Genomic DNA, 27,032 nt, shown 5'->3' with positions numbered 1-27,032 from the left:
TGTTTACAGCTCTCTCCATCTCAAGAGAACAGTGGGTTGCCCAGGTCCTGCCCCTGTGCCCTGCTGACGGTCAGGTGAGCTCCTAAGCCCTGTTGTGCAAGGGGATATCTCATTTTAGTTAGTCCCAGAATTCTCTGCCTCCACTAATAATAATCATAATCATCATCATCATCATCATCATCATCATCATAATAATAATAATTTGGCCATATTGGTCCAATGTGCTGTTTTTTGGTCCAACATTGCAGGGATGTGTTTGCGAAGCTGATGGTAATGTGGGCAGGAAGGACGCAGGCGCTCAAACCGCTTCCTGCTGCTCGGGTCCTGACAGCTGTCCCGCCTTTGTTTCGCCAGGGGGACTCCCGCGCGTGCCCTCGGCCCCAGGAGACGCCGCAGGCATGGCCGACAGCGCCAACCACCTGCCCTTTTTCTTCGGCAACATCACCCGGGAGGAGGCGGAGGACTGCCTGGTCCAGGGCGGCACGAGTGACGGGCTCTACCTGCTGCGCCAGAGCCTCACCTACCTGGGCGGCTTCGCGCTGTCGGCGGCGCACGACCGCAAGGCGCATCGCCACACCATCGAGCGCGAGCTCAACGGCTCGTACGCCATCTCGGGCGGCAGGGCCCACAGCAGCCCGGCCGAGCTCTGCGCCTGCCACTCCCAGGAGCTGGACGGCCTCGTCTGCGTCCTCACCAAGCCCGTGCACCGGCCGCCGGGCGTGCAGCCCAGGAGCGGCCCCTTCGAGGACCTGAAGGAGAACCTCATCCGCGACTACATGAAGCAGACGTGGAACCTGCAGGTGGGCCGCGCCTCCCAGGGCCTCGCGTGAGCCCCTTTCCCCTCAGCCACCAGCCTGCCCCCCTCCAGGGGGACTGCCTCTCCTCCTTTGCGGTCACGCCTGAGAGGCTGGGCCCCGAGGCGCCAGCGATGGGGTTTCTCCACCGCAGGAAACCACTGCCACCCAGTTCACACTGGCCCTTTCGGACGGGCGTCCCAGGCACATACTGGTTTTTGTCTTTTTAAATTTACCCTAGAAGGTCATACTGTGCACGTTGCCCAGCACTGGATTTCACAGCCTCAAATTGCCTCTTGCAAAACTTTCCAGATCAGCCGACACACGGCTGCGTCAGCCTGTTATTGGCTACCTGATACTTCCTCCCGTGAACCCTAGTTTATTTAACTATTGACGGATACCCTCACTATTTACAAATAATGATGCTGCTAACATCCTTCTCAACTTCTATGCAGCATCAGCAGGACAACCCTGAACAGGCTGGATTCGCCACAGCGAAGGGGGGTGTGTGGGATTCAGACGTATTGACATATTGTCTTCCAGGAAGGCCCCGGGGTTGTGACAACTTGCATTCCTGCCACACTCTTACTGTCAGGAGCCAGCAGGCTGGTGGACGGTCTCCTGCTCTGACTTACGTGTCCGATTTCCTCGCATCCCCCGGGTGTCTGCTTCACGTGTCCTCCTGTGCTGTCCGGTCCGTGTGGATGTGTGACGGCACAGTGCAGGCTTTCTGAGGAGTCTGCACATCCTCTACTCCTTTAGTGTGTCCTGCACTGAATTCAGCCTTGCAGACAGATCCTACATTTTCAGTATTTTTATTAGTGTTTCTCGAATAAGTCTCAGACCATCCTTCTACGTTTTTTAAGTCAGGTAAATCAGATTTATTGAGGTGTAGTTTACACCCTCTTTTGGTGTACAGGACTGTGATTTTTGACAAATGCGTGACATCACGTAGCCCCCCGTGTAGTCAGGGTGCACGGCAATTCCATCACCCGTTAGGCACTCATGCCCGGCCCCGGCCCAGCCCCTGGCGGCCCCTCATCTGCTTTCTGGCCCTGTAGCTGTGCCTTTTCCAGAATGTCAGACAGAAGGGCCACCCGGCACGCAGCCTTTTCAGACTGGCCGCTTTCACGCAGCATGAAGTCCTGGCGAGTCAGCCGCGTGTCAGTGGCCGCTCTCTGTTACAACAGAATCCCGCACCCGTATTGCTTCTGCCCTTTGCTCTCTTTGAGTCGGGCGCCTTTCTGGTATGTCACTGCTGCGGCTTTGGCTTTTCATTCCATCCATGAGGAAACCCTTCCATGTTCCCCTTCCCTTCCGTCGCCCCCCCACCCCCTCCATCTCCTAGTCTGGGGGGGTTGTGGTTTTCTTTTCCCTCCTTCTGGTTCTTCCTGTAACCTTGAGTAAGCACCTTGGATTCCTCATTCACTGCTGCGGGGGACAGCGGCGTCTCTCCCGCTGAGGACGAGGAGGACGGGAATTCAGCCAGCTGTCCGCCTCCTTCTCATTTTTGTTTTCCGCGCTGTCGTTTCTGTGTTGTCGAGGTTCGTCTCCTCTTGCTGTGGTCGCGTCTCCTGCAGGTACAGGCGGCAGTGCCTGTGAGCGTTCAGAGTGCAGCCGTGTAGAGGGAGACGGGAAAAAGCACGTCTCCTTTGCTGCACGCGTCTGAAGGCTTCCTGGGGGTGATTAAATGACCAGAGTCTAATACGGAACAATCAGTTCTAGGAGGCAATGGTGGGGAGAGGGCGGGAGGGCCATTCTCTAGACCTCATGGATTATGCCAAGTGGCTTCTAAGGCCCGATGTGGCTTTTAAAAGGCCAACCTCTGCGTTCTAAAATCCATTTTGTTATTTATACACTCGAAGGTACTCAAGTAATATATACGAGCTATCGGCTTTATTTCTTGAATAGCCAAACAGGTAAATAAATGTGACTGCATTTTGCTGCATCAGGACTTAGGACAGAGTGGAAATGCCTTCTGCATCTTCCTTGTCGCTGTCACTCAGCTTGTCCCCACTCTCCTCTCCGCGTGGCAGGGTCAGGCTCTGGAGCAGGCCATCATCAGCCAGAAACCCCAGCTGGAGAAGCTGATCGCCACCACGGCCCACGAAAAAATGCCCTGGTTCCATGGAAAAATCTCTCGGGATGAATCTGAGCAGATCGTGCTGATAGGATCAAAGACAAATGGAAAGTTTTTGTAAGTATTGTGTCTTTTCCCTTCGCCCCCTACCGCCAGGGCTGCCTAGACAGTTAGGGGTAACGCAGCCTCCCCGATCCTGGATTCCTCGTGACCCCGGGGAAGGAGTCACTGCTGTCATCTGAAATGAGCGTGTTGGTCGGCCACACCGACGTCTCACATTGAAGCCGTCCCACTTAATTCGGCATTTGTTTTGTCCAGTCTGACCCCAAAGCAAATACGCTCCTTGGACCCTGAGGGACGCCATTTAAAGAAAACGTATTCAGCCACATAGTCTGCTTTTAATGACAAACATGAAAGGTGTCACACCGTGGTGTGTCCGCTCAGATCTTGCCCCAAGATCTCAGACTTGACTTCTGTCTTCCCTTGGAAAGAAATGCTGATAGGGTGGACGGGAAAGAAAATTTGCCGAGAGTCGGTCATATGAGAGGTCAGTGCAGAAGCTTGATCACAAACAGGTGCGTGGGCTCCAGCCTTTTCCACTCAGCAACGAGGCATGCATCCCGAGCTCTGTTCCCTGGAGGTGCTGGAGATGAAGACCACCTTGGGGCAGGGTCGGTGGTCTGGAGACGGCAAGGCGCTGTCTTGGGCACATGTCGACCTTATTCCCCCGGTGCTGTGGCCGAGGGTACAGAGGGGCATTGGCAGTGGAGGCACACTCGCTCCTGTGTCTTTGTCCCTGCTCCGTGCCCCTCCAGAGGTGCTGGCTGGGGGTCCCTTCCTTGCCTTGGACACGCGCAGCAGTGGAACCCCATGGTCAGGCACGGGGAGCCACGCCCTGCTGGCCTTAGGAGCTCTTCTTAGAAGTAGAAGTGGTTTCTCTGATCAGCCATCTAGTGAAAGAATGTTCCTCATACTTTACCATAATATCTATTATTTAAGAAATCCAGACACACACTACTGTATATAAAAGAGACAAGCAACAAGGACCTCCTGGAGAGCACAGGGAACTCTCTTCAGTTTCTTGTGATAAGAAAATGCATTGAGCCGTTAGACTTGTGCACTTTTCATGGGTTACGCTTCATTAAAAAGGTTTTCAAATGAAAAAAAAAAAAAAAGAAATGATCTTAAGCCCAACCCTCTTTCTCCAGAAGTGATCCTAAAGGGGGCGGGGCACAGCTCAGTGGCAGAGCACCTGCTTAGCATGCATGAGGTCCTGGGTTCAACCCCTGGGACCTCCATTTAAAAAACTATTTTAAAAAAATATAATAAAAAGTGATCCTAAAAACAAATGCAGGGCAGCCCTGGCTGGCACACAGCGTGCCTGGACTGGTGGTTTCGTGGGTACAGCAGTGGCCGGGGCAGGAATCCTGTGGCAGGCAGATGTCCTTTTCCCTCAGTGTGGCACCTGGCAGCTCATCCCCCCTGAGGTTTGGACTTTTACCGTCTTCTTAGTAATAGTCTCCAACACAGGTGTCACAGGACGGCGTGTGTGGCGTCTGGGCGTGTGAAGTCAGCCCCAAGGCGTGCAGAATCCAAAGAGCAAGGCCTCCTGCCTGCTCGCCATTCAGAACCCCACTCTCAGGCTGGCTGGGGGGCAGCTGTGCTCAGGGAGGCCGCCTGTCCCCCACTGAGATGTGGGGTGCTGCCGGGACCCCCCCCCCCGCCCTGAGCCAGCCCCACAGTTGTGGCACCTTCCTCCTGAGTCTTGGCAGGCCTCAGCCAAGTGTCCCTAGAGAACATGCCTCCTGCCTCCTTTCTGATTGTGTGAACTGGCTTGTCCATCTGTGGGCTTGTCCACTTGTGTCCACAGGAGGCACTGGATGCCAGGACCGTCCTGGGCAGTGAAGAGGGGGGCATCTTCCTGGTGGAGGCTGCATCTCAGTGAGGGAAGTAGGTGCTGAGCCACTGGACAGGAGCCTCACCATGTTGGAGCATTTAAGGAAGGGGGTAGAGCAGCCGTGGTTGGGGTACCAAGGTCCTGTTTTATGCTGGGTAGTGAGGCAGGGCCTCGCTGTGAAGGAGACATTTGAGCAGAGACCCAAGGGCAGCTGGGAGCCATCCTGATGGGGGAACAGCTTGTGTGGGTGCCTGGAGGCAGGAGTGCACGTTGAGAGTCAGGCCACCACCGTGCCTGGTGCAGAGTGAGATGGGGAGGGGTGGAGGGTGAGGGCCAGGCCTCCGAGGGCTCTCAGGCATCAGTATGTCCGCCTTCAGGAAGGTGTTAGGGCAGATCCGACTGAAGTTCAGTGGGACCCGCCGGGCTTGGTGTAGAAAGGAGCCAGTGCGGAGGTGGGAGCCTGAGCCCGTTCGCCAGCCACACTGCACGCATCTACATCCACTTGAACCAAAATGTGCTGCTCATTTCTCTGCAGTGATTTCAGGGCTTTTACCGTCTCGTGCCTGCTGACACCGGCACGGCCTTTCGTGCTTGTCGGCAGGAGGGGTGGAGTGGGTGCCGGTGTGCAGCCCTGCTGGGTGGCTCTGCTCTGCACGGCGGTCAGGGCAGGCCCGGTGTCTCTTCTGCGCAGGCAGGCCCTTATTGTGGGGAGCTGGGGTTTACTTGCACCCTCCATTGTCCCCAGCCAAGCTGCAGTGAGGAAGAAGGCAGATTTCAGGGCACGGGGTGCTGTCCGTGGTGAGCGGACCTCACCCCACCCCCTTTACCTGATGTTTACAGTTCCTTGTTCAACCTCGTCTTGCTGCTTGATTTTATGCACTTGGGGCTGATGTTTTTGCTTGCAGTTCCCCCACTGGCCCATTCCCAGCCCTTCTACACTCGATTTGGCTCCCACTGGCCGCCCCTCCACGCTTCTCACACCCCCGCTGCTCCCCTCATCCCTGCACACTCAGAGGTACTTGTCCCCTGCGTGACCCGGTCTGAGCCTTGCCCGGCCCGACGGGCCTTCCCTTGGACCCCCCTGCAGTGACTGGCCAACACGAAGAACCCAGGAGGCTTTCAGATTCAAAAACAGAATCTGATCTTTGTGATTCCTCACGCTGGTCATCTTTGTTAGATTGAAAATAAGTTACTGCCTGTGAACGGATCCTGCCTAATGTTGAGCGCTTCGTGGAAGGTTAACCGAGAGGAGTAGTTAACGGACAGAGGGGAAGGGCCGGGGGACGCACGCTAGTGCTGAATGCTTGCATTTCCCAGGAAGGACGAACTTGGAGAGTCCAGTGCAAAAATACAAAAGTTCATTCAAGAATCTCTGGTCTGCGTTACAGCTCAGGGTAGCAAGGTCCCTTCCCACCTTGGGAAGGCAGTACCCCTGCTGCCCCCAGAGAACATGGATGGAGAGGCATCGCATTCCACGAGGTCTGAGAGCTCGATGAGGTTATAAACCCTCACCAACGCAGTTTGAAGTGCGGAGGCTCTGTCCCAGAGACGCCTCACCGTCAGGGCGGGCTGTGCCCGGCGATGCCCGCCAACTCCGGTTTTCTCTCCTCTTGAATTGTGCTGTGAAATCCATTTGCGGTGACCAAACACCTGCGCCAGAAGGGACCTTACTGTTGATGCTCTGAATCCCTTGATTTCCAGACAAGGGCTTAGACACAGGGGAGCCTGCCCAAGGCTGTTGGGCAAGTGAGAGGTGAGGGTTGGCATGGGGGGGGGTCCCTGATGTGTCTGGGCTGAGAATGGGTGGCAGCAAAACCTACACCGGGGGACCCCAGGGCCACCAGCCCCAGCCCACTCCCCCGGGAACTCAGCTGGGACTGTTCAGGAGCGGCTTTGCAAAGAGAAGCCGTCAGGGACTTCGCACTGTGCTTGGGGATACAGAACGTAGGTGTGAAGGCTCTTTACAGGCGAAATGCACAGTGCGCGCCTACGGCCCGTCTCTCTCGGCATCTGCGGTGTTTCTGGAGGCGGTTTCGCATCGCCTGGCGTTGCGGGCCCAGTGTTCGTGTCCTTACAGTTTCACCTGGTGGAGCCGCAGCCCCCAGCGTGACAGGTGGAGGTGGGGCCTTTGGGGGATGATGTAGACAGAGCCATGAAGAGGGGGCCCCGTGATGGGACTGTCTACGACAGGAGGAGACGGGAGCGTCTCTCCACGCCCGCACCGAGGCGAGGCCCTGGGAGCACACGGGAGGTGGTTCGCCTTGGGCAGGCTCCCCGCGCCTAAGCCTTTGTCTGGAAATCAAGGGATTCACAGCATCAGCAGTGAAGTCCCTTCTGCACAAGCGTTCTGTCACTGCCAGTGGGTTTCATGCCATAACTCAAGGTGGATCCCTCATGAATGGGTTTCGAGTCCTCATTAAAGAGACTTCAGAGAGCCTTCCCCCTTCCGCCACGGGGAGGCGCTAGGAAGGTGGCATGTGAACCGCGAAGCAGGCTCTCAGCGGACACCGGCCCTTCCAGCATCTTGGTCTCAGACCTCCAGCCTCCTCCAGGACCACAAGGATGAAATGCCTGCCGTTTAAGCTTAAGTGTCTGTTCAGGCTGCGGTGTTCTGAGGAAGACACCCGTCCGTGTCTGGGCCTCCAGCCAGATGGGGACGTCAGACGGGGACCCCCCGGCCCGGGTCCTGTGGGTGTGGGACCGGAGCTCTGCCCCGTTGGTGACACCAGGGACAGAGGCAGAGCAGACGGGCTGGTTTGGGGGTGCGTGTCCTCGGCTCTCCGAGGCCCCATCCTGACAGCACAGTTTGCCGTTTGAGAAACTGGTCACGGCTCAGGTGTGGTTTGAATACGAATTTGTTAGGCAAGGGAAACAGAGCTTCCTTTCCAAAAATGTTGCATCCTCTCCATCGAGGGAGGGCTCTAGGATTGGTGGGATACAAAGCATATGCAATTTGGAGACCCTTTAAAAAAAAGAACACAAAATTTGGCACAAAATACAATATTTTGGGAAGTAAGGAAAAAATCACAATAAATTACATTTTTTAAAAGCTGATAAATACTACAAACATACAAAATTTAGAAAAAAATAGTATAATTTTCTACTTAAGTGCCTGACACATCTCTATAGTGCCTTTGATTTTGACATCTTTTGACTGCTTAGTGTTTGACTGCCTCTTCACTGGGCAATAACTTGGTAATATTACTTTCTGCGTATCCCAAAAAAGAAAACTCTGTCCTTCTGGTAGGTTCACAGCTCACTGTGAGTAATGCAGGTACATCTTTAGGATCGTTGTCAACGCTGAGATAGGCAGTCAGAGTGGAGGAAAGAGTAGTCTTCTCTGGGGGTAATTAAGTATCTTTTACAGATCGTACAAAACCCTCCGGCCGCGTGGTGACATTGCTTGGGCCGGATGAGGCCGTGGGGACAGGCCACGGTCAGCAGGCCGCCCACCCTCCCGTGCAGAAAAATCTCACGCTGTGGTTGGTGCAGGGCAGCTAAGAGTTCTCGTGCGCGTGCCCAGTGCGCATCTCGTCTGCTGAAACGTGATGTGCTGTGCCCTTCATGTCATCATGTCAAGTGTCTCAGAACAAAAACGCTGTAAAAAGCCCACGTTCTGCAAGCGAAAAGTAATGGAATTGGCACCCTCTTTGTGTTTAGTACCTGGTGAATGTTTTGTTGTTTCTGGCTTAAAGTCCTTGCAAGTCTTGCAGAGTCAAGAGTGAGTCGGAAGCGACCTTTAAAATACACAGATCGTGGTTCTCCAAGTGGCTGAATTAACGTTGCAAAGAAAAGGGAGGATTTCAGATTTGTCAAGGGAGTCACTAAACCAGGAAGTCACCAATGCCTTTTTCATTCTAGTTCCTACTTTCTGACTTTAGAAGTGTGCTGCTTTAAAAAAGGAAGCTACAAAAATAGGCTTTCATTCCACAAAGTGTAAATGCATTCCACCAGGTAAATGCCAGGCATTGTGGTAGGACTGTGACAAACATGACAGACGTTGTTCCCTGCCCACACCGTGCTTCCAGCCTAGGGGGAGGATATTAAACTCAGAGAGACATGCTGCAGAGTGTGTGACATGTGACAGTGTTTCCCGCTCCATCCAGCACGGTCATCCCATCCAGCTAATGACACTGCTGACCATTGAGCAGTATCTTTATTTCCACTCACTCGTTTATTGTCCGTCAGTCCAGTTGTTCTGAGTGTCCGAGCGCAGGGCCAGCCACCGTCTTCATGAGTGGAGCCCCACTGCTCAGAACAGGGTCTCAGTGGCAGGAATCTTTCAAGGGAAATGGACCCTTGAGCCTCGCTTTGAGCAATAAGGAGAAGAGGATTGATGGAGAAGGGGAAAGGGGGTCCTGGGCAGGAGGGACTGCTGGTGCAGAGTCTTCGGGGTCAGCACTGTGACCTGAGTGTGGCCTGGCCTGGGGCTGCGCAGGAGTGACAGTTAGTGGTGACGGGGAGGCGGTCAGACCTGCCCGAAGTCCCTGCTGGTCCTAAGGGGTGGACCAGGGAGTGGATTGTCCACTTAGGGACACACTGAGAGGGGAAAAGGGACCAATGACAGGATGGGAGGGGTCAGCAGGGGTCAGCAGGTTGAGTCTACCCAGAATCAGGGATGTGCAGGTCAGAGCCATGTGGTCCTCTTCCAGGACAGCCCTGACTTGGGGACACCAGATGCCAGCCCTGACACCCTTGACCATTAGAACAACACCTTTCACCAGTGCCCTCCCCTCTGCTCCCCCATCCCATCAGGCAGACTGCTTGGCAGAGGGATCCCTCTCTTTGGAAATAGCTGTCAGTAATCTTTTCCAGTGCACGTGCAACTCTGTATAAGGGAGCCCTAAAAAAAACGGGTTTACAACGTGGCACACTTTTCAGAGACTTTGAGATAGCTTGTAACAGTGTACACTTGTGTTCCCTACGAGCAAGGAACAAAGGTTAATTAGGAGAAGGGAGAAAGACTGAAAGCAGTGCCTTCACTGGGATTCCACAGGACGGAGACAAAGTCCAGAGCGGTTGATGTAAGCTGTGGTCCTCAACCTGCTGTGCGTGTGCAGACCACCTGCAGGCTGGAGAAAACAGCCTCCGTACTGTTCCACAGATTCATATGGCACAGGTTTCAGCCGCCTCCCCTGAGTTTTTAACTCACTGGGGCTGGGTTTTTGTTTTTGTTGTTCCTCTCATCTTCTGTGCATCATTAGGGCTGGTGTGCCTCCTGGGCCTGCGGAGCTCTCGGCCTCACGCTGGCAGACGTACGACTGTGCGTGCTCTGCCGCAGCCCTCCGTCCCCGCTCCCCAGCATCTCTCTAGAGAAGCCGCTGTCGGGGACCCAGCGGCAGTGTCTGCCCGCCCGATACAGCATCAGCCCTGGAAGGGAGCCCCTCCCCGTCTCTCCGTACAGCCCCTCCCAGTCGTAGCCACACAGACGCCCGCCTTCCCCTCCACCAGCCGTGCTCCTCTCTGCTGTGAACGGAAAGAAGACGCGCCAGACAATGAGAATGCCTGATGGGCTGGGACGTGCCCAGCCATTCCATTCCGTCTGCAGCAGACACAGTGCAGTGCCCCCAGACTTTGGCTGGTGAGGGTCACCTGAAGGGTGCCACCACCTCCCGGGTCCTCACTTCCCCATCAGTGTCTGGACATCTCTGATCCAGGAGAGCACAGGAGGGTGGAGGAGGGGCTCAGGCCTCCAGGCCCTGCCTGGCAGAACGAACACCCTCCCTGCCTCGGCTTTGCCGAGCGCCTCGTGTCAGGGAGGGCAGGACCTGCTCATCGCAGAGCCCGAGACGTCCACCTCGGAGGGGAGGTGGCACTCCTGCCCGCTCACCAGCGGCCTCGAGACAGTCTGAAGGCCGGTGAGGACGCTTCACAGCTCAGGGCACTGAAGCCCCACACTCTGTAGCAGCAAAACACAAATCTGTGGTGAGCCCGCTTCTTGTGAGAGACTCGCCGGGAAAAAATACTCTAGTGCTTCTGGGAACGTGCTGAAGACGGCTGGCCCGGAGGGCGGAGGCCGGCAGCCCCCAGAGAAGCTGGAAGGCTAGCCTTTGCTCGTGCCTCGCTGGGCATCCATGTGACAAACCTAGTGAGTGCCCCAGGGACGAGGGGGGCTTCTGAGGAACAGGAGGGGCCCAATAGGAGGAGCGACTTCAGCTTCCAAACCAGCATTTTCTGTAGGTTAGACTAAAAATAGCCCAGCCCAGGATCTGCCTGCAGCCAGCAGGCGTCTCACGGTTGCTGGCCGTTAGTGTCACCGAGCCTCTGGTCTTTGTCACCCACAGATGCCAGGCCTGTGGGTTTCCCTTCTCTGCCCTTGTTTCCTGCCAGCTGCCTCGGGGGCTGTTCAGGCTGCGTGACCGCCGCCTGTCCCTGCGCCTGCCAGTCCTTCAAGTGTGCTCACCAGGGAGCTGTCGCCGCTGGCCTCGCGGGAGCTGGCCCAGGCTGCCTGGCTGGGGCTCTGGGAGAGAGGCTTCTCTGGGACCTGCTCCCTGCAGGACTCATGGAAGCACGTGCTTTTGCAGAACTCCCCGTCCAAAAGCAAGACCTTCCCTTTCTGCCTTGCACAAGCCCTCTTTTAAGGCTATTTTAATTATGAAATATTAAACGCAGAAAAGAGTGCATTACCCTCTATGTGTTACCAAAGGCAAGTTCACGTGCCCACTGCACCACGAGGCCAAACAAACTGAAACACGAGTTTGGAGCAGAGAAAGGTTTACTGCAGGGCTGAGCAAAGAGGACGGGGTGGCACATGCCCAAGAAAACCCCAAACTCCTGGAAGGGTGGCAGCAAAGCATATTTAAAGGCCGGGTAAGGGGGGGGGGTGGTGTGCAGGGCACCTGATCAGCTCGTGCACAATCTCTGACTGGTTGATGTTAAGGGAACAGGGGGTCAACACTGTCAACCCCCAGGCGCCAGACGGTCTGGATCATCAGGTGGTTCATTTCATCCCTTTGTTGGTGGTTTTAAGCATCTGACAAACTCAGGAAATATGCATGAGATACTATTATCTGGATGCTTCAGAGAGGAGCTCCAGCAGAGGACATGGGAGGGGGTCTGACGCTGGAAGCCCCGCAGGGCCTGCCCCGCACGTATGCGCCGCTTACTGGATGGCTCTGAAGCAAATGCCGCTGGAGTCAAGAACTAAACCACGGACAGTGTCACCGGGGGCCCCGCCCTCACACCCCAGCCCCTAGAGGACACCGCTTCCTGCACCCTTGTGTCCAGCCTGTTCTTGCTTTTTTCTTCTTTTCTCTCTCTCTCTCTCTCTTTTTTTTTTTTTTTTTTTTTGCCACCTAAGACTGACCTATGTGTACATCTCGCAACAAAACCGTTTGCTTTTGCCTGTCTGGGAACTGCATGTGTGTGGAATCACGGTGTCCGTTTTGCGATCGTGAGAGTCACCTGTCCTCTGTACCCCTGCTGCTTGTGTGTTTTATCCTGTGACACTGCGTGGTATGAATCCCCCCCCTGCAGACTCGCTCACCGCGCAGTCAGTGAACACTCAGGCTGTTGACAGTTTTTGATAATCACAGATAAAGCTGCTATCAGCATCCTTGCACTCAATCCAGGTGCAGGACGCACACAGGTGGCGTATCTTCGAGTAGGTTGCTGACTCACAGGGGACAGACAGGTTCAGCTTTAGCAGAGAACTCAAAATTGTTTCCCAGATTGGTTGAACCGACTCACGCTCCTGCTGGCCGCATAGGGGAGTGCCTGGTGCCCCCCTGCTCAGCAGTGTTCAGTATCTGGCATCAGTCTTTTATTAAATTTCTTCCAGTCTGAAAGGTATGTAGCAGTATTTCCATTGCAGTGTTCATTTGTGTTTCCCGATTTCTGGTGAGGTGACGGCACCACCTCGCTGGGCGTTCTGCAGTCCTCCGTCTGAGTTTTAACAACAAAAGGTCAATCAAGGCATAAAGCAAGATGGAGAGGTAGCGACTGGTCGTGAATCCAGAAAACCAGAGCTCAGATCCAGTTCATTGTTTCCAGGACCCCGAAGTCCAAGACTTAGAGGACTCGAAGTCAAGGAGGGTGATATTTTACAATGGCTTGTGGACATTGTTATTCCAAGGCCACCTGCTTATATGCTTATAAATGCTTCCTGTTAAGAATGTATATAATTCTTTATACTTCCAAACTATCTTATTTGTTTGCCACCAACGCTTAAGAAACAAGCAAAGCAGGCATGAATAGTCCCACGTTATGAAATAGCTTCCCTGCTAGATTGACTCACTTCTCCCCCGTATGAGAATCTGTTTTACCTTTTATGTGTGGCTGTTTTTCAGTTTGACAGCAGCCGCCTGGCCTTCCTGCGCCGTGTGACCGTGAAAGAGAGCTTACACTTTGAGGTGCGGGTGATCTGGTTGAGTTGAGAGAAAAGGCTGTTTTCACAGTGCAGGGTCTGGGCGTGCCCCGTCACCCACACCAGCTGCCCTGAGCACTGGGGCATGGCGGGAACCCATTCCTCGTGCACAGCCAAGCACGACTTAACAGAAATGTATTTTTGAAACAAAGTTCCAACCCCACGTGACACAGCTTAGCTCTCAAGTCCTGGGTTAGCTTTTGGCTATCAGTCTACTAAGTCAAGGAAAGTGTGACCACATCAGCTTCCAAAGCCTGTCTCATAGGTGTGGCCTCGTGCAACCAAGAGGAGGCATTGGAAATGTACGCCAAACGTGGAAATCCCACCAGCTTGGCACATTTGAACTCTTCCCAAAATACAGTACATTGGCCACACTGCTTAACATCTGGGGGAACTCAGGGTCCTCATTGTAGAAAATGCCATGGCTAGAGAGGCTTTCTGGGACCTTCTGGGACCTTCTGAGACCTCTGTGACTCACCGTCTCTCAGATTTCATGATCCGAAGGGCTTGAGTGGCTGAGGGGGAGGATGGCCTGAGGATGGTGATGACTAAGGAGTTCTTCTGAGGGAGGGGGTTCACCTCCATCCCCAGCCTGTACGCCTCGGCCTGGACTGCACCCTCCCCACATCCCACAGGCCTTCCCCGGAGGTCTCTGTCCTCCCTGGAGGCAGCAGCCTCCCTTGGGCAGCACAGTGGGTGTCTCTCTGCTTGGGACTCACAGGTCTCATTCCCTGAGTAAGGGAAGGGTGGCACCAAGGCGCACCTGCTGGGACAAGGAGGCTGAGCGGGGGTGGCCGGCACCACCAGCGCAGCCCTGGTTCTGCTCGCTGGTCCCCACCCTGCCGTGGGTGACATTTTCTTCTCTTGGTGACTTCATCTGCCCTGTATCACATGAAACAACGGTTTAAATTCTGGTCCTGCCCTCTCCTGCCTGCAAAAGGAAGAGGGCCCTGGGAAGTGGGAGCTTTCACCCTCCTCCATCTGGGGTCCAGAAGGTTCCAGAAGGTTCCTACTTTACAAGCCCACCAAACACCGCCCATGCCGCAGCCTCGACTGGGTGGTGGAGCTTCATCGTCTGGAATCCGACCCAGATGCAGACCTCGCTGAAGAGAGGCAGGCTCCACAGAGGCCTGTGGCTCCAGGATGCTGGGGTCCCTGCACTGGGATCTGGAGCGGTGTTACTGCTCCAGGTGAACAGAGGACTCACCCACAGAGCCGGGCTCTCCTGACGCCCACCCGGGCCTCCCAGGCCCCCTGGGCAACCGTAGCACTGCCTTGTCTGGAGTCACGGTGTCACTGAGCTGTGGGCTGGGCCTCCCTTGACCCCGAGGGCAGGGTGCTTCTCCCTGCCGGGCGGTGGGAGCGGTGCTGATGCGCGGTCCCTGTCTTGCAGGATCAGGGCCAGGGACAACGGCTCTTACGCCCTGTGCCTGCTGCACGAGGGGAAGGTGCTGCACTACCGCATCGATAAGGACAAAACCGGGAAGCTCTCCATCCCTGGCGGGAAGAATTTTGACACGCTCTGGCAGGTAGGCGTCCTCCTCGGAAGCGAGGGGCCCCGGCCCCTGGACCTTGTTAGAAACGTTCACCTGGGCCCCCGAGGACACCTGGCCCAATCAGGGTCTGCTTTTCGACCTCCAGGTCCCTTAGGTGACGGAGGCTCACAGAGCTTGTCCGGGGCCCCTCGGGTCTCGGCTCCACGAGGTGGAACCCGCTCGGGTCTGCGCTCTGTTTAACAGGACACCCCGCCCTGGGGGCTAGAGGCATTCCTTTCTGAGATGTTCTCCTGGAACCAAATACACCCACAAAACAGGTGTGGATGGCTGGGAAGGGAGGCCCAGGGGCAGTTGATCGGACTGCTCTTTGAGTTGTGAGAGGCCCAGTGGAATATATAAGGTCACATTCTCACTGCAGAACGAATCTTGTTGCAAAATTAAGGGAATGTAGAAAGCACCCAGCATTTCCTGTGCTTCAGGCTGCCCTGGTCTTTTTCAGCCCTGGTCTGAAACGGGGTTATTCTTAACCCACCTTGTAATAAACCCAGAAACAGCTCATCACTGGGGAGCTCCTTAGGCACTAATGGGCCCTGATCCGAGGTCCGTCCCTCCTTCCATCGGGCCAGCGTGGGCACGAACACCTTGGCTTCATTCGAAATCACAGCTCCACGAGGGAACAGCAGTCACCGTACTGAATGCATCGCTTTTAGCAAAGCAGCCTAGATGGAGCCAACCAAGGGACCCTGCCACCCCAAGAGCAAAAGCTGCAGTGAGCTTTTGTAGGTGAGGGACGTCAGCAGGGGGTGTGTTCAGATGTCCACACCCAGGCCCCACGAGGAACCTCGTGTGTGGAAAGGACCCAACTCAAAACCTGATGTTTTTAAAAATTAAAATCAAGGATCCGCATTACCTTTAAAGCACGTAGCGCAGCCACCGCATGGTGTATCTTGGTTCCTAATGCTGTAGTTGTAAAGAAACACTTCTTTTTGGAGTGCTGGGTATTAGAACGTTGATTCATATTAGCCATCACACCGACACTGTCTTTTGGTTTGTGGCTCATTCGTATATAGCTTATGAGGGACCACAGACTTAGCTTTATTTCAATGGTGTCACTTTGTAAGAGTATTTAGCCTTCTGGGTGCTAGTGTCCAGTAGGAGTCAGAGCAGTGAGCAGGGAATGTCACCTTCTGGGATTAACTTCCCAGTGGAGCCTCTCACCTCCCACAAGAATTGCTGACGGTGTGCATTTAAAGGCACCGGCTGGAGTCCATCTGCCAGCCCGATGCTTGAAGGCCTGGGGCGCCGTCGCTGGCATGCGGCCACTTGGCTTCTGTTGACCGCCTTCCCTGCGTGAGTCCACTCACGGCCTCCAAGCCCGCACGCTCACCACAGTGTGTAAAACGTCTCTAATTGACAGAAAGTCCCTTCCTAAGACTTTTTCCTGTATTTTCTGATCCATCCAGCGAATCGTAGTATTCAGCCTTAATTAAATCTTCCCCATTGTATATATATTGAAGAAAGAGCATCAGAAAATGCCGCAGTGCCTCCCACTTTTACAAAAGGGGTTTCACTGGTTTTCCTTGACAGCGGCATCAGATACCTCTGTGTCCTGCCTCCACCCGGGAGTCTGGTGCCATTTTTCTGACGGTCGGTAATTGCCACACCACCCTGGTCTTCCCTTCTTTAGAGCAAGCGTCCACACACCAGTGGACCAAATCTGGCCCTTTTTGTTTTTGTTTTTGTGTTGTCCTCGAAGAAAATGGGTTTTATACTTAATTTTTTCAATTCTTTTTTTTTTTGAAGCGTAGCCGATTTACAATGTGAGTTTCATGTGTACAGCAAAAATATGGATTCACTCGTCCATATACATACATCCATGTATTTTTGGATTCTTCAGCATTACAGCTCATTAGAAGAAGCTGAATATAGTGCCCTGTGCTACACAGTGGGTCGTTGTTGTTTATCTATTTTACGTACAATAATGTGTATCTAATCTGTATCTAAACTCCTAGTCTGTCCCTCCCCCCAGCCCTTTCTCCCCTGGTAACCACAGTTTGGTTTTTGTGTCCATGAGTCTACTTCTGGTTTGTAAATGCAATTTGTATCTTTTCTTAAAAAATAAATACAGGACTACGTGACAGAGATGGTCTGTGGACTGAAAAAGCCCAAAATATCACTGTCTGGCCCTTTACAGAAAATGTTTGCAGGTCCCTGCCCACGAGGGGAACCCGCTCTCACAGGTATGCCCGCCTCCCAGCCACCCTTGGAGAGTAGGTGGTAGGAAACACTGGCGTGTGAAGAGATACTTAAATGGCGCTGGAGAGATGGACAGGCTGTTGGAGCTGTTTCAGGGACCTCCGCACTATTAGCCTGAGAACACACTATCGCATTTAACAGAGCAGAGGGGGAGCTTTCGTGTCCACTTCAGTAGCGTGTTGGAGCTGGCCAGGTGGAAGCATTTGCTAAGAGGGTGGATCTCATGTTGTGTTCTTGACCACAATGAACTAACATTTTATAAAAAGGATGCCACCTGGAAGGATAACATGTATCACATTCAGCAAACATTCACCCGAATAGGTAAGTTTTGGGAGGAAAGAGGAGTCAGGAGCAAGGAGTCCTTAACTGGAAAAGGTAGCGATAAACAGATAAGGACGAGAATTCAGATCTGAAGATTTTAGCTTGTCTGAAGACGAAGTATCAGTACGAGAAAAGAAAATGTGAACGCTGAGACTGTGTTCCTAGTGCATAATTTTGATTAGATATGAATAAATCTTCTTGCTATTAATTTATATTTCGACGTAGAAGTCAGACACTGTGGCCCAGTTTTCTGGGAGCCGTTAGTCTGTGTTTTGTCAACATCAGGCCATTCTCCAAGGTCACCATTCCCCAGGTCCCAGCTCCTGTGTCCCCTGTGCTGGGATGTCTTCTCTCTGAAACTTTTCGGCTGAATTGTCGGGTCCCTCCAAAGCCTTTGCCCACAGCACTCTTTCAGCATTAATCACTCTCCGTTGTGACTCATTTGTCTGTCTCTCCACCGGGAAAGATGCATCTCATTCACCGTAGTTTATTTTTTGTCCTATCTCCGGGCCTAAGCACACAGCAGAAGTGTTTGTTGAATGACTGAATAAATGAGGGAGTGTTAGCTTGCTGAATTCATTGTCATAATATCACACGGATATAGGAGAATATAAACAAAGAAATGCAATGCAACTTACCAAAAAAAAAAAAAAAAAAAGAAAGTAAACAAAGAAAGAAAGAGAAAGAGGGTGAGTTGAGACCAGTAGGGTCTGTGTGGGAAGGTGGCATGTGGCCTTCTGTCCAGAAGTCTGAGGGCGGCAGGGGAGAGGCACAGGGAGGGATCAGGAAGACCACCTAGGAAGTACCATTTTTTTAATTGAAGTCTGGTTGATTTTATAATATTGTGTTAATCTCCAGTGTACAGCATGGTGATTCAGTTATACACACACACATACATATATTCGTTTTCATATTCTTTTTCATCATCGGTTGCTACAAGATATTAAATACAGTTCCCTGTGCTGTACAGTAAGACCTTGTACCTTTGTTGTTCAGGGCTGTCCTCGAGCCATTTTTAAAGTCTGAAAGAGGAGTCCAGGTCAGGGTTGCTCCATTTCCTGCCTCGGTCATTAATTGTATTTCCTTACTGTTTTCTTTTCCAGCTAGTGGAGCATTATTCTTATAAGTCCGATGGTTTGTTGAGAGTTCTTACAGTTCCACGTCAGAAAATTGGGCAAACGGGTGAGTAGCCGAGACACGGGAGTCTCACTCTCTCAGATGCTGCTGACAACCGGCCTCGTTTTCAGTCTGGTCTGTTGCAAATCCAGGTGGGATGAGGCGGTTGTGTCCTGCTGGATTAAAATGATGCTGGATTGCTCCAATCTTATATATATGTGTCATTCATCAAAAACAGCCAATAACTTTAAAAAAACTAATTCATTTTCACTGCTTATGTGAGAAAGGTGAGTGAAAGAGGATAAAAAGGAATGTGTGCAGAGAATGTCCCTACTTCTCCAGCGGTCACAGCGCACAGTCGCAGTGCTGGATCTGCAGTGGAGGTGGGGTGGACATAGGGGGTTCTCACTGACGCAGCGCTAATTGTCCGCGTTCTTTCTGACCAGGCAACGTAAATTTCCGTCCACAGCTGCCAGGCTCCCATCCTGCTGTAAGTGTCATTCAGCGGCGCCGTCAAAGGTGGGGCAGTTGTAAACTAGCACAGTGGAAAGCGCGTTTTAGATAGCGGGGAAGCAGTGATGGTTTTTATCACCCTCGATAAACTGGGATTGCTGATGAGTGTCGGCTAGAAGGTTAAGTTCCCTCCGCTTTCTAAAAGTGTACACAGTGACCATGCGCCCCAGTGTTAAGTCAGACGTACGCCTCCTGGCAGATTTGGGAAATGGCCACATGCTCTTCAGGGTCAGCCCTGACCCAGCGATGTGGAGCCGCGTGCACAAGCCACATGGCCACGTGCGCGATGGAGCAGTGAGCCTGGTATACAAGATGTAAGGTTATCGCATGGCGGTAGAGGGTGCGCTTGGTATGTCTGAGGTCCTGGGGTCAATCCCCAGTACCTCCATGAAAACAAACATAGACAAACCTAATTACCTCCTCCCCCCAAAAATGAAAATAAATCAATTAAAAGTACAAATAATAATAATAAAATAGTGGACCAAAAAAAATTTTTTTAGAAAGATGTCTCCCTGAGGTTGACTGCCCAACTCTTTTGGTTAAATCACCCAACACACTGTTGTCAGAGAGCTCACCCTTTCCAGGAGAGCTGCTTCGGCAATAACTCAGTGGAGGAGGGCACAGGATGGGGGGGCGCTCGGGGCCATGACATGAGGGACAGCCCTAGAGAAGGATGGAGCTGGGGGCTTGGCCAGAACCCCCCTCCCCTCCTAGTCAGTGGGCGGGGAGACTATGGCCTGGCCACACTTCTCCCCGTGGGTTTGCCTCCTACGTGCCTGATGCCCCGAAATTGAGAGGATCCTGGCTCTCTCCTCCCTCCAGACTGTTATGAGCTGACACACAGATTTATATTTAAAGCAGGAATGGCATCCTGCCTACCCTGTCCATGGTGGGGACTGCTGACTGCTCAGAAGCTGTGTCTGCACTGAAACAGGAAGGCCCTCCCAGGGACGGCACCTGTCCCCAGACTGGGGGAACCAGAATTTGCTAAAATACCCATGATCTTTGGGGTCAGCCTCTAAAATATAGCACCTTTATGGAGTCATCGTTTTATTTCACCTTTTACGTGGCCCATGGGCCCGGCCAGCCAACTTGAAGGCTGTACCCTCCACGAGACAGATCCGTTTTCCTCTGAGCGGCATGAGGGCTTCGGGCTGAGAACTCTTAAAAGAACAGGAAGCCCTCTGCTCAGTCATTCATCACCTAACGGCTTCAGGAAGTTAGACATTTTGGAAAAAAATTTTCACTGACCAGTGAGATACATCCAGGAAAAAAAAAATGCATGTTCCTTAAGGGTCCAACTCGGTGAATTTCCACAAATGTCATAGAAGCAGCACACGGAAGAAGTAACAAAATTGGGCACTCAGGTTTACTTTTAGTTTCCCTAGGACAATTTGTCTTGAGTTTGGGACTTAATAATTCTATATGAAACGTGGGCTAATTAATGCAAAAGCTCGTGTTTTATAGCCTCCCATGGAAAATATTGCCAAAATGTGTTTCCAGCTCCTGCTGCTCAAGTGGCAGGTTTTCCTGGAGTCTCCCCATGATCAGGTGTCGCCCACCGTGCGTCTCATCAGCAGAGTCTGGCAGGGTGATCACAGAGCAGGTTAAAACAGCTTGTCGTGTAACGAACGCAGCCTGTGTTTTCTGAAACATTTACTGTTCCTCTTTGCCGTTGTGGTTTCTAGACTTGGTCAGCGGGCGGAATAATCTCAAGAATCAAATCGTACTCCTTCCCAAAGCCTGGCCACAGAAAGGTGCTAACACGTCCCCGCCCGCTGTCCCCGAGTGGTAGGACCGACACGCGCTCGGCCCCGCGCTCTGCTCTCTGGCTGCCCCTCCGTGTGCCCTGCTGCTGATGCTCCCGCTGCCGCGGTCTCCTGTCCCCGCCGCATGTAGCCCTGCCGGGCGGCCCACGCCCCGGCCCTCACTGTGCTTTCCGTGTGGGTCCGAGTCACTTCGCTGCCGTGTCCATCACGGTGAGCGCAGCTGTCTGCTAACATGTGCGCTGGAAAGTCACTTCGCTCAGGGTGATGGGTGGGAGGGAGTTCTCACCTGGGAAAGTCTTTTCAGAGGGAGCTGAGTCACTTTTGAGTCACCGGAAGCATGTGCTGCGGCGTGAGGGTCATTGACTAGATAACTTACATGTTGGTGGAAGGAACGCCGAGGTTGTGTGGGTCCCACCCAGTGACAACACAGGACCCATCCCTTTTATAAATGCCACATGCCGTGGTAACTTCATGGTGGCTGTAGAGTTCCCACACAGAACTTTCAGCATAACGTGTAGGAAGACGAGATGGAATTTGAGAATGAGAAACACCGTTTTTATTTATGGGACAGTAAGGTGGACATTTGGCTGTACTACAGGATTATGAGGGAAATAAAAAGATGTTGTTTTTTAAAGACTTTTACTTATAATGAATCACCTCCCTCAAAAAGAAAATATATATATATAGCATGCATGGATTGCTTTTTGTTTTTCACTATGGTATAGAATTAATTACTTTATTAATCATTCTTCCCGTGTTCATATCAGTTAGTAGTTTTCCAAACATTTCAGCATATAACTGAGCATCAGCTCATGAAGCAGATTGCCTAAAGTACTTGTTAGAAACAACAGAAATAAAAGACGTGTAAGTCCTAAGATTTAATTTCCAGGTGGGCAGTCTTAGTTTCAGTGTTCCCAGCCTTGCTGACGATAGAACAGAGAAGTGAGTTGAACGTGGTGTTTGATGGGAAGTTCTGTGATGAACCCGGATGGAGTGACTGTCTATTTTGATGGCTGCCAGGCAGCATGGATCACCTATGACAGGGCATCGCTTTTGGGAGGTGACAGTAGGGCTGCCCACGCACGGGTGGCATGTTAGAGGCTGGGGGCCAGGTTGTCAAGGCAAAGCATGCTCTATGTCCATGTCCCTTCTGCCCCATGACCTGGTGCTTGTTTCAAGAGGCTTTGGCCTTGAGCAAGTAACACTGCCCACGATCCAAGGTGAAACTCTCCACAGCTGCCGCCTCTGGCCCACATGGCCCTCGACCCCGGTGAGCATTCGCCCCTTCTCCTTGGAGAGGGCTCACTCCGTGGCCAGGGTGCCATCTCACGGGACCATAGGCCAGGGAGACGTAGGCCAATTGGTGCCCCATCAGCCAAGGGGATTCAAAATGTGTTCTGGTTCAGGGTGCTTTCCAGTCGTGAATCATCCTTTCAAGAGTCCTTAGTCACCTGCTGCACTGACACAGCTCCATGGAGCACCCCAGGGCAGGACCCCGGGCAGGCACAGTGCCCCTTCAGCAGACCCGGACCACCTCTGTCGCCTGGCTCCCTTGGCCAGGAGCCCTGGCAGGTGCGGGACACACCCCTGGATCCCACAGTTTGTTTGTCCAGCATTCCCTTTAGGACGTGTGCCACCGCACAGCCCTCCGCCCACGTGCAGTCCCAGAGATGAGCGGTTTCCCTGCAGGGTAGATGCCGCATTCCACAGGTATCGCAAGTCTGTGGTTTCCAAGGGCGTCGTTCAGGGTTCAGCCAGGGGGGCATGACCATTTGGAGATTTATGTATAAAACGTGCATGCACACACACACAAGTACATAGATAACACACACACCTACATATTTATACACACACATCTACATACATGTACACACATGTAAGTACATAGATGACACACACCCCTACATATTTGTACATACATACATCTACCTACATGTACACATACACACACACACACACATACAGATATATTACCAGGACTTGCCTTACACAACTGTAGGGGCAAGTTCACTGTCCACAGGGCAGATCATCAGGAAGGGAGGACACCAGGGTATTTTATTTTTAATTATCTCAGGCAAGGCTGAAGCTGTCATTCACAGCCTCTCCCCCAAACCCCCCACCTTTCTCCCTCTTAAGAAAGCTGCAACTCTCTTCTGAGGACTCTCAACTGATTAAGGCAGGCCCACCCAGGGAAATCTCCCTAAATTAAATCAACTAATTAGGAATTTTAAGTACTTGCAAAATCTCTCCGCAGCAGTGCCAGGATCACTTGTATCACGAACACAGGAATATAGTTCAGGCGAGCCAGGCCGACAAAGCAGAAAGCCATCACCCCAGGAAACAGTAACCCAGCACTGTTTTAGGGGACAAAGCCCACTCCCACCCATGTCCTTTTTCCAGGCAGGCTGAAGCCAGCTCAGGCCACCCATGGTGACTCTAGGAAGTAGCCAGAAAATACGTTTTAGTAGATCTTTAAGTGAAAGAAGAATGTGTCTGAAGAAGTGTAAGACTAGCTAAAAATAAAACATGTGCATGAATAATAACCACAATATCATCAAAAGGAATGTAGTAAACTTGGAATAGGTATTAGTAATGATGATACAGATGGAAGGTTAATCTCTTTAATATATAAAGAGACTTTATAAATCAATAAGCAAAGTTTCAGCCACCTAACAGGTTACTGGGCAGAGGATAGTTTATAGTAAAGCAAACATAAATAGCCCTTAAACGTAGGAAAAGCTGTTCTGTTTCATTGTAAGAGAAATGCAAGTTAAAACTATGGTGCTCTCTTACGTCCATCTGTGAAATGGACCCAGATAAACAAGCTCGGTGTCACAATGTACAGCAACCATGTGGTGAGTGAGCCTGGCCACACTTTACTGGAGAAGTGTGAAATGGTGCAATCTCTAAGAAAGGCAATTTCACATCCATCAAAATTAAGAGCTCACGTAACCTCTTCACTGCAGTTCTATTATCTGGGTATTTTTCATACATTATGTGCAATCGCGTTCATACGGAAGTGTTTGTTCTGACATTGTGTAATGGACAAAGTCTGGAAATCATTTAAAAGTCAGCCGATGGGAAATAATGCAGTCAGTCACAATGACATCCGTACTATGATGGGTAGCTGGGATCTAGAATTGTTTCCGAAACACAGTGTTAACTGAAGACCCCAAATTCATGCACAGATATGTGCTGATATAGTACAGAATGTTCTAGAAGAATACAGAAAATGCCGATAACCCTAGTTGCCTTGGGCGTAGGAAACGGGGTGTCAGGGAGAACCATGTCGTAAACCCTGCCGTGCCTGTTTAAATTTGCCCTTGCTAAAATTATTTAACCAATTTTAAAAGACAATTAAATATTAGAAACTAATTAATCTGATTAATACTGTGAAAATACTTCTCTGGCAAACAAAAAAAAAGGCTGTTGCCTATTTAAATTTATAACAACTTTGAAGTATGCATTGAATTTTCATAGATGCCAGAAATATCAGTAGTTAATTGATGAAAAAAGGGATTGTGTGATTTAAGCAGTGGATTAAAAATATCTTAATTGCTCATCAGAAATATTTTAGGAGAACTAATCCTTATGTTTTCACAAATAGAAGGAGAAATTTCCATTATTTAACCAGAGAAAAAAACTTGTGGGCATTTATGTCAAATAGCTCATCTGTTAAGCTAAGGTGCAAATAACTTGCGTGAATTTGTTAATTTGCTCAACATAAATAGCTGTTTTTTAATGCTTCACGCACAACAAGTGCATGTTAGAACTTGAAGTAACTCAAGTACGTAGTTAATAACAAGTACGTTTTGATCTGCAGGACATTAATTATTCAGAATATTAATTGTGCAGACTATTATTAAACCGGTAATTTGAAATTTCACGAAAACTTAACGGCAGGTGTATTTTTTCTCTTCTTTAGTACATTTTAACGCTTAAAAATGTAAATGAATTTGACTGAAGAATACGAGCATTTGACCCACGCTGTCCTCGCCCCCTGCCATCGCTTGCTCTAAGGACTGGTAGTCCTTACGTGAATAAAATTGCTCCTATTATTAGCATTGGAATCTATTTCTTCACTACTTTAAGGATGCAAACCCATCCTTTTATTAAGGACAGTTGGCAGAGTTTAAACAACAGCATTCTTAAAGGCCGTGCTTCTGTTCCACAGTTCAAAGGCACATTCTCTAAGGTGAAACATAGCAGTTGTGGGAAAGGGTCCCAGAATTTCAAATTAAAACGTGTTTCGTGTTTTCTTCCAACATTTGCATTGATGATGGGACTTTTTTTTAAGACATATTTCATGATTCACGAGGGTTCAGCTGAGAGAGAGAAAGAAAAAGTTCTTAAGTCCTACCCGTTTGCCTGGTCATGTGGAAGCAGTGGCCCAGACCTCTGGGACGGTGTTTCCGCATCACTGTATAAAGCACTGGATTTTAGATCTTTGCTTCAAAGGTGAGGGAAGATGAATGATGAAGGTCGAGTGTTTATTCTCATGGATCTGAAGCAAACCTAGTGTTATCTCATGCCCTGGCCAAGGAGAGTCTGCCTTCGGCTCTGAGTGAAGCCTTGGTCCCCGCTGGGACCACGATCATCCCACCAGGGAACAGAACCGTGGCTGAGCCTACAGGCTCTTTTTGCCCATTTTTTTCGTGAAGTTTTCGTGAAATTTCAAATTACCTGTTTAATAATATTCTCCACAATTAATATTCTGATTAATTAATGTCCTGCAGATCAAAACATACTTGTCGTTAACTACTGCAAAAGTATGTTGGCGTCTTTATTACTGCTGTTGCCTGATTAGAAAACGTCTTTCAAGAAGTCTAGAGATTAAGATCCAGAAACGGACAGCAGGGCACGTGGCGATGCTCCCAGATCAGGAAACTGTGAGCAACCCTGCCGGCTCCCTACCTTAACATATTTTTTCTCTTTTGTTCACTTCTGAATTCATACTTCTTAAACACAGGCACTCAAAGAGTAATTGTCAAATAAATTTTCTCATTGCAGTTAAGCCTGGTAAATAAGAGATCACGATTTATCACCTAAAGTTTCTTTTCATTATTGTGGGGTGAACAGTTTTTACCTGAATTTGTAAAACTTAACAATCACAAATCGCTCTTTGGAAGATGGGACGGGAAGGTGGCTAGTGCCATCTTGTGGTGTCCTGCAGGTGTGACTTCTGTTCCGAATATCACCAAAAACCAGGAAAAAGACAAGCCAGCCTTTCATTTATACCTTGTTCTATGCAGAAAAGGTGATACTATTGGTTAGGACAGAAAAAAACGATCAACACAAAGCAGGAAGAAGAGTGATGACTTACATAGTGGACTGGCAGCCTGTTTTTCTTTAAATTAAAAATTTTTTTTAAGTTCAAAGTACTAACGTACTTTTATAGTTGACCATTTTTGCCTCAGAGCTCTTTTTTACAAAGTCCTCAATTTCTTCTTTTCAGCTGAGCATTCGATTCCCGAGGCTGTTTGTTGTTCTTTTTGCTAGATGGCACGTTCACCGAGTTCTTTGGGAAGGATGAACCTTGCATTTTGTAGCTTCATCTTTATATAAAGCCACCCCTTTTAACAGACACGGGAGAAAACCTCCCATTTCTCCCAAAGAACAGTCTCTCGAGTGCAGTTGCATCCTCCGCCCCAGTCGGGGGGCGAGGAGGGCCAAGGGGTCTGAGCGGGGAGCTGGCGTGGTTCCTGAGGGGAATTCGGGGCTCTCCGGGCCTGGGGAGGCTTGTAAGCACATGGTGGTCTCTGTGGGCAGCGCTTGAAATGAATCCCTGAGTCGCCTTGGCTTAACAGATGGGAACTGATCTTCTAAAGGAGACCCCCAACCCGTTTGCTTATCCATAGTGAAGACAGACTAGGGGCGAACCCCACGCAGCCAGTCAGAGCACACATTACTCGTCCAGGGCTTCAGGCCGACTGTCCATCTCTGCTAACTCTTATTCTTCGTACCCCAGGTATCCTGTGCAGTACTTTCTACACCTCCGTCTCTGCTTTTAAAACCTTCCCCACAGGATTCCTACGTCAGGTAATTGCATTCTGGCTTAACTGCAACAGCCTTTATGCAACCTTCCTGCTCTGGAGACCGTTCCATCCGGGCGGAGAGGCTGCACCCCGGGAAACGTGCCTAAGCGGGCAAAGGGCCGTGGGTCTTACGGGCAAGAGCAGGGGTGCTGGTGCCCTCTCCTCGTCTGTGGCGGCTGGGCCTGATGTCTTGAAGTTTTGTCTTTGCATCAAAACTTTCCTGCCCAGAGGGAAAATCAGAGAAGCTGCAATGGTAGTAAAATGTGAACTTGAAGGTCTTCATGTGCAAAGTCTCTCCACCTTGGAGTCTGATGGCCGGAGGGACCTGAGCAGAGCGGGAAGACAGCCAGCCTTGGGAATCACCTAGTCTCTCCCGGGACAGTTCTGTCG

General features: G+C 51.1%; 1 protein-coding gene across 1 annotated transcript in view; it reads left to right on the top strand.

Annotated features, from left to right (window-relative positions):
* Nucleotides 1–27,032, top strand: part of LOC105105766 (tyrosine-protein kinase SYK) — a 49,743-nt gene that overhangs the window by 3,225 nt on the left and 19,486 nt on the right. Inside the window, 6 exon segments of the mRNA XM_064485522.1 lie at nt 355–800; nt 2,831–2,991; nt 14,530–14,665; nt 18,313–18,391; nt 18,772–18,815; nt 20,527–20,595. Coding sequence (XP_064341592.1) covers nt 399–800; nt 2,831–2,991; nt 14,530–14,665; nt 18,313–18,391; nt 18,772–18,815; nt 20,527–20,595 — 891 coding nt within the window. The 5' untranslated portion in view covers nt 355–398.

The sequence above is a fragment of the Camelus dromedarius genome, chromosome 5, assembly GCF_036321535.1.
Source record: "Camelus dromedarius isolate mCamDro1 chromosome 5, mCamDro1.pat, whole genome shotgun sequence".
Lineage (NCBI taxonomy): Eukaryota > Metazoa > Chordata > Mammalia > Artiodactyla > Camelidae > Camelus > Camelus dromedarius.
Note: the sequence above shows the minus strand (reverse complement) of the source record. Positions and strands in the feature narration are given on the sequence as shown.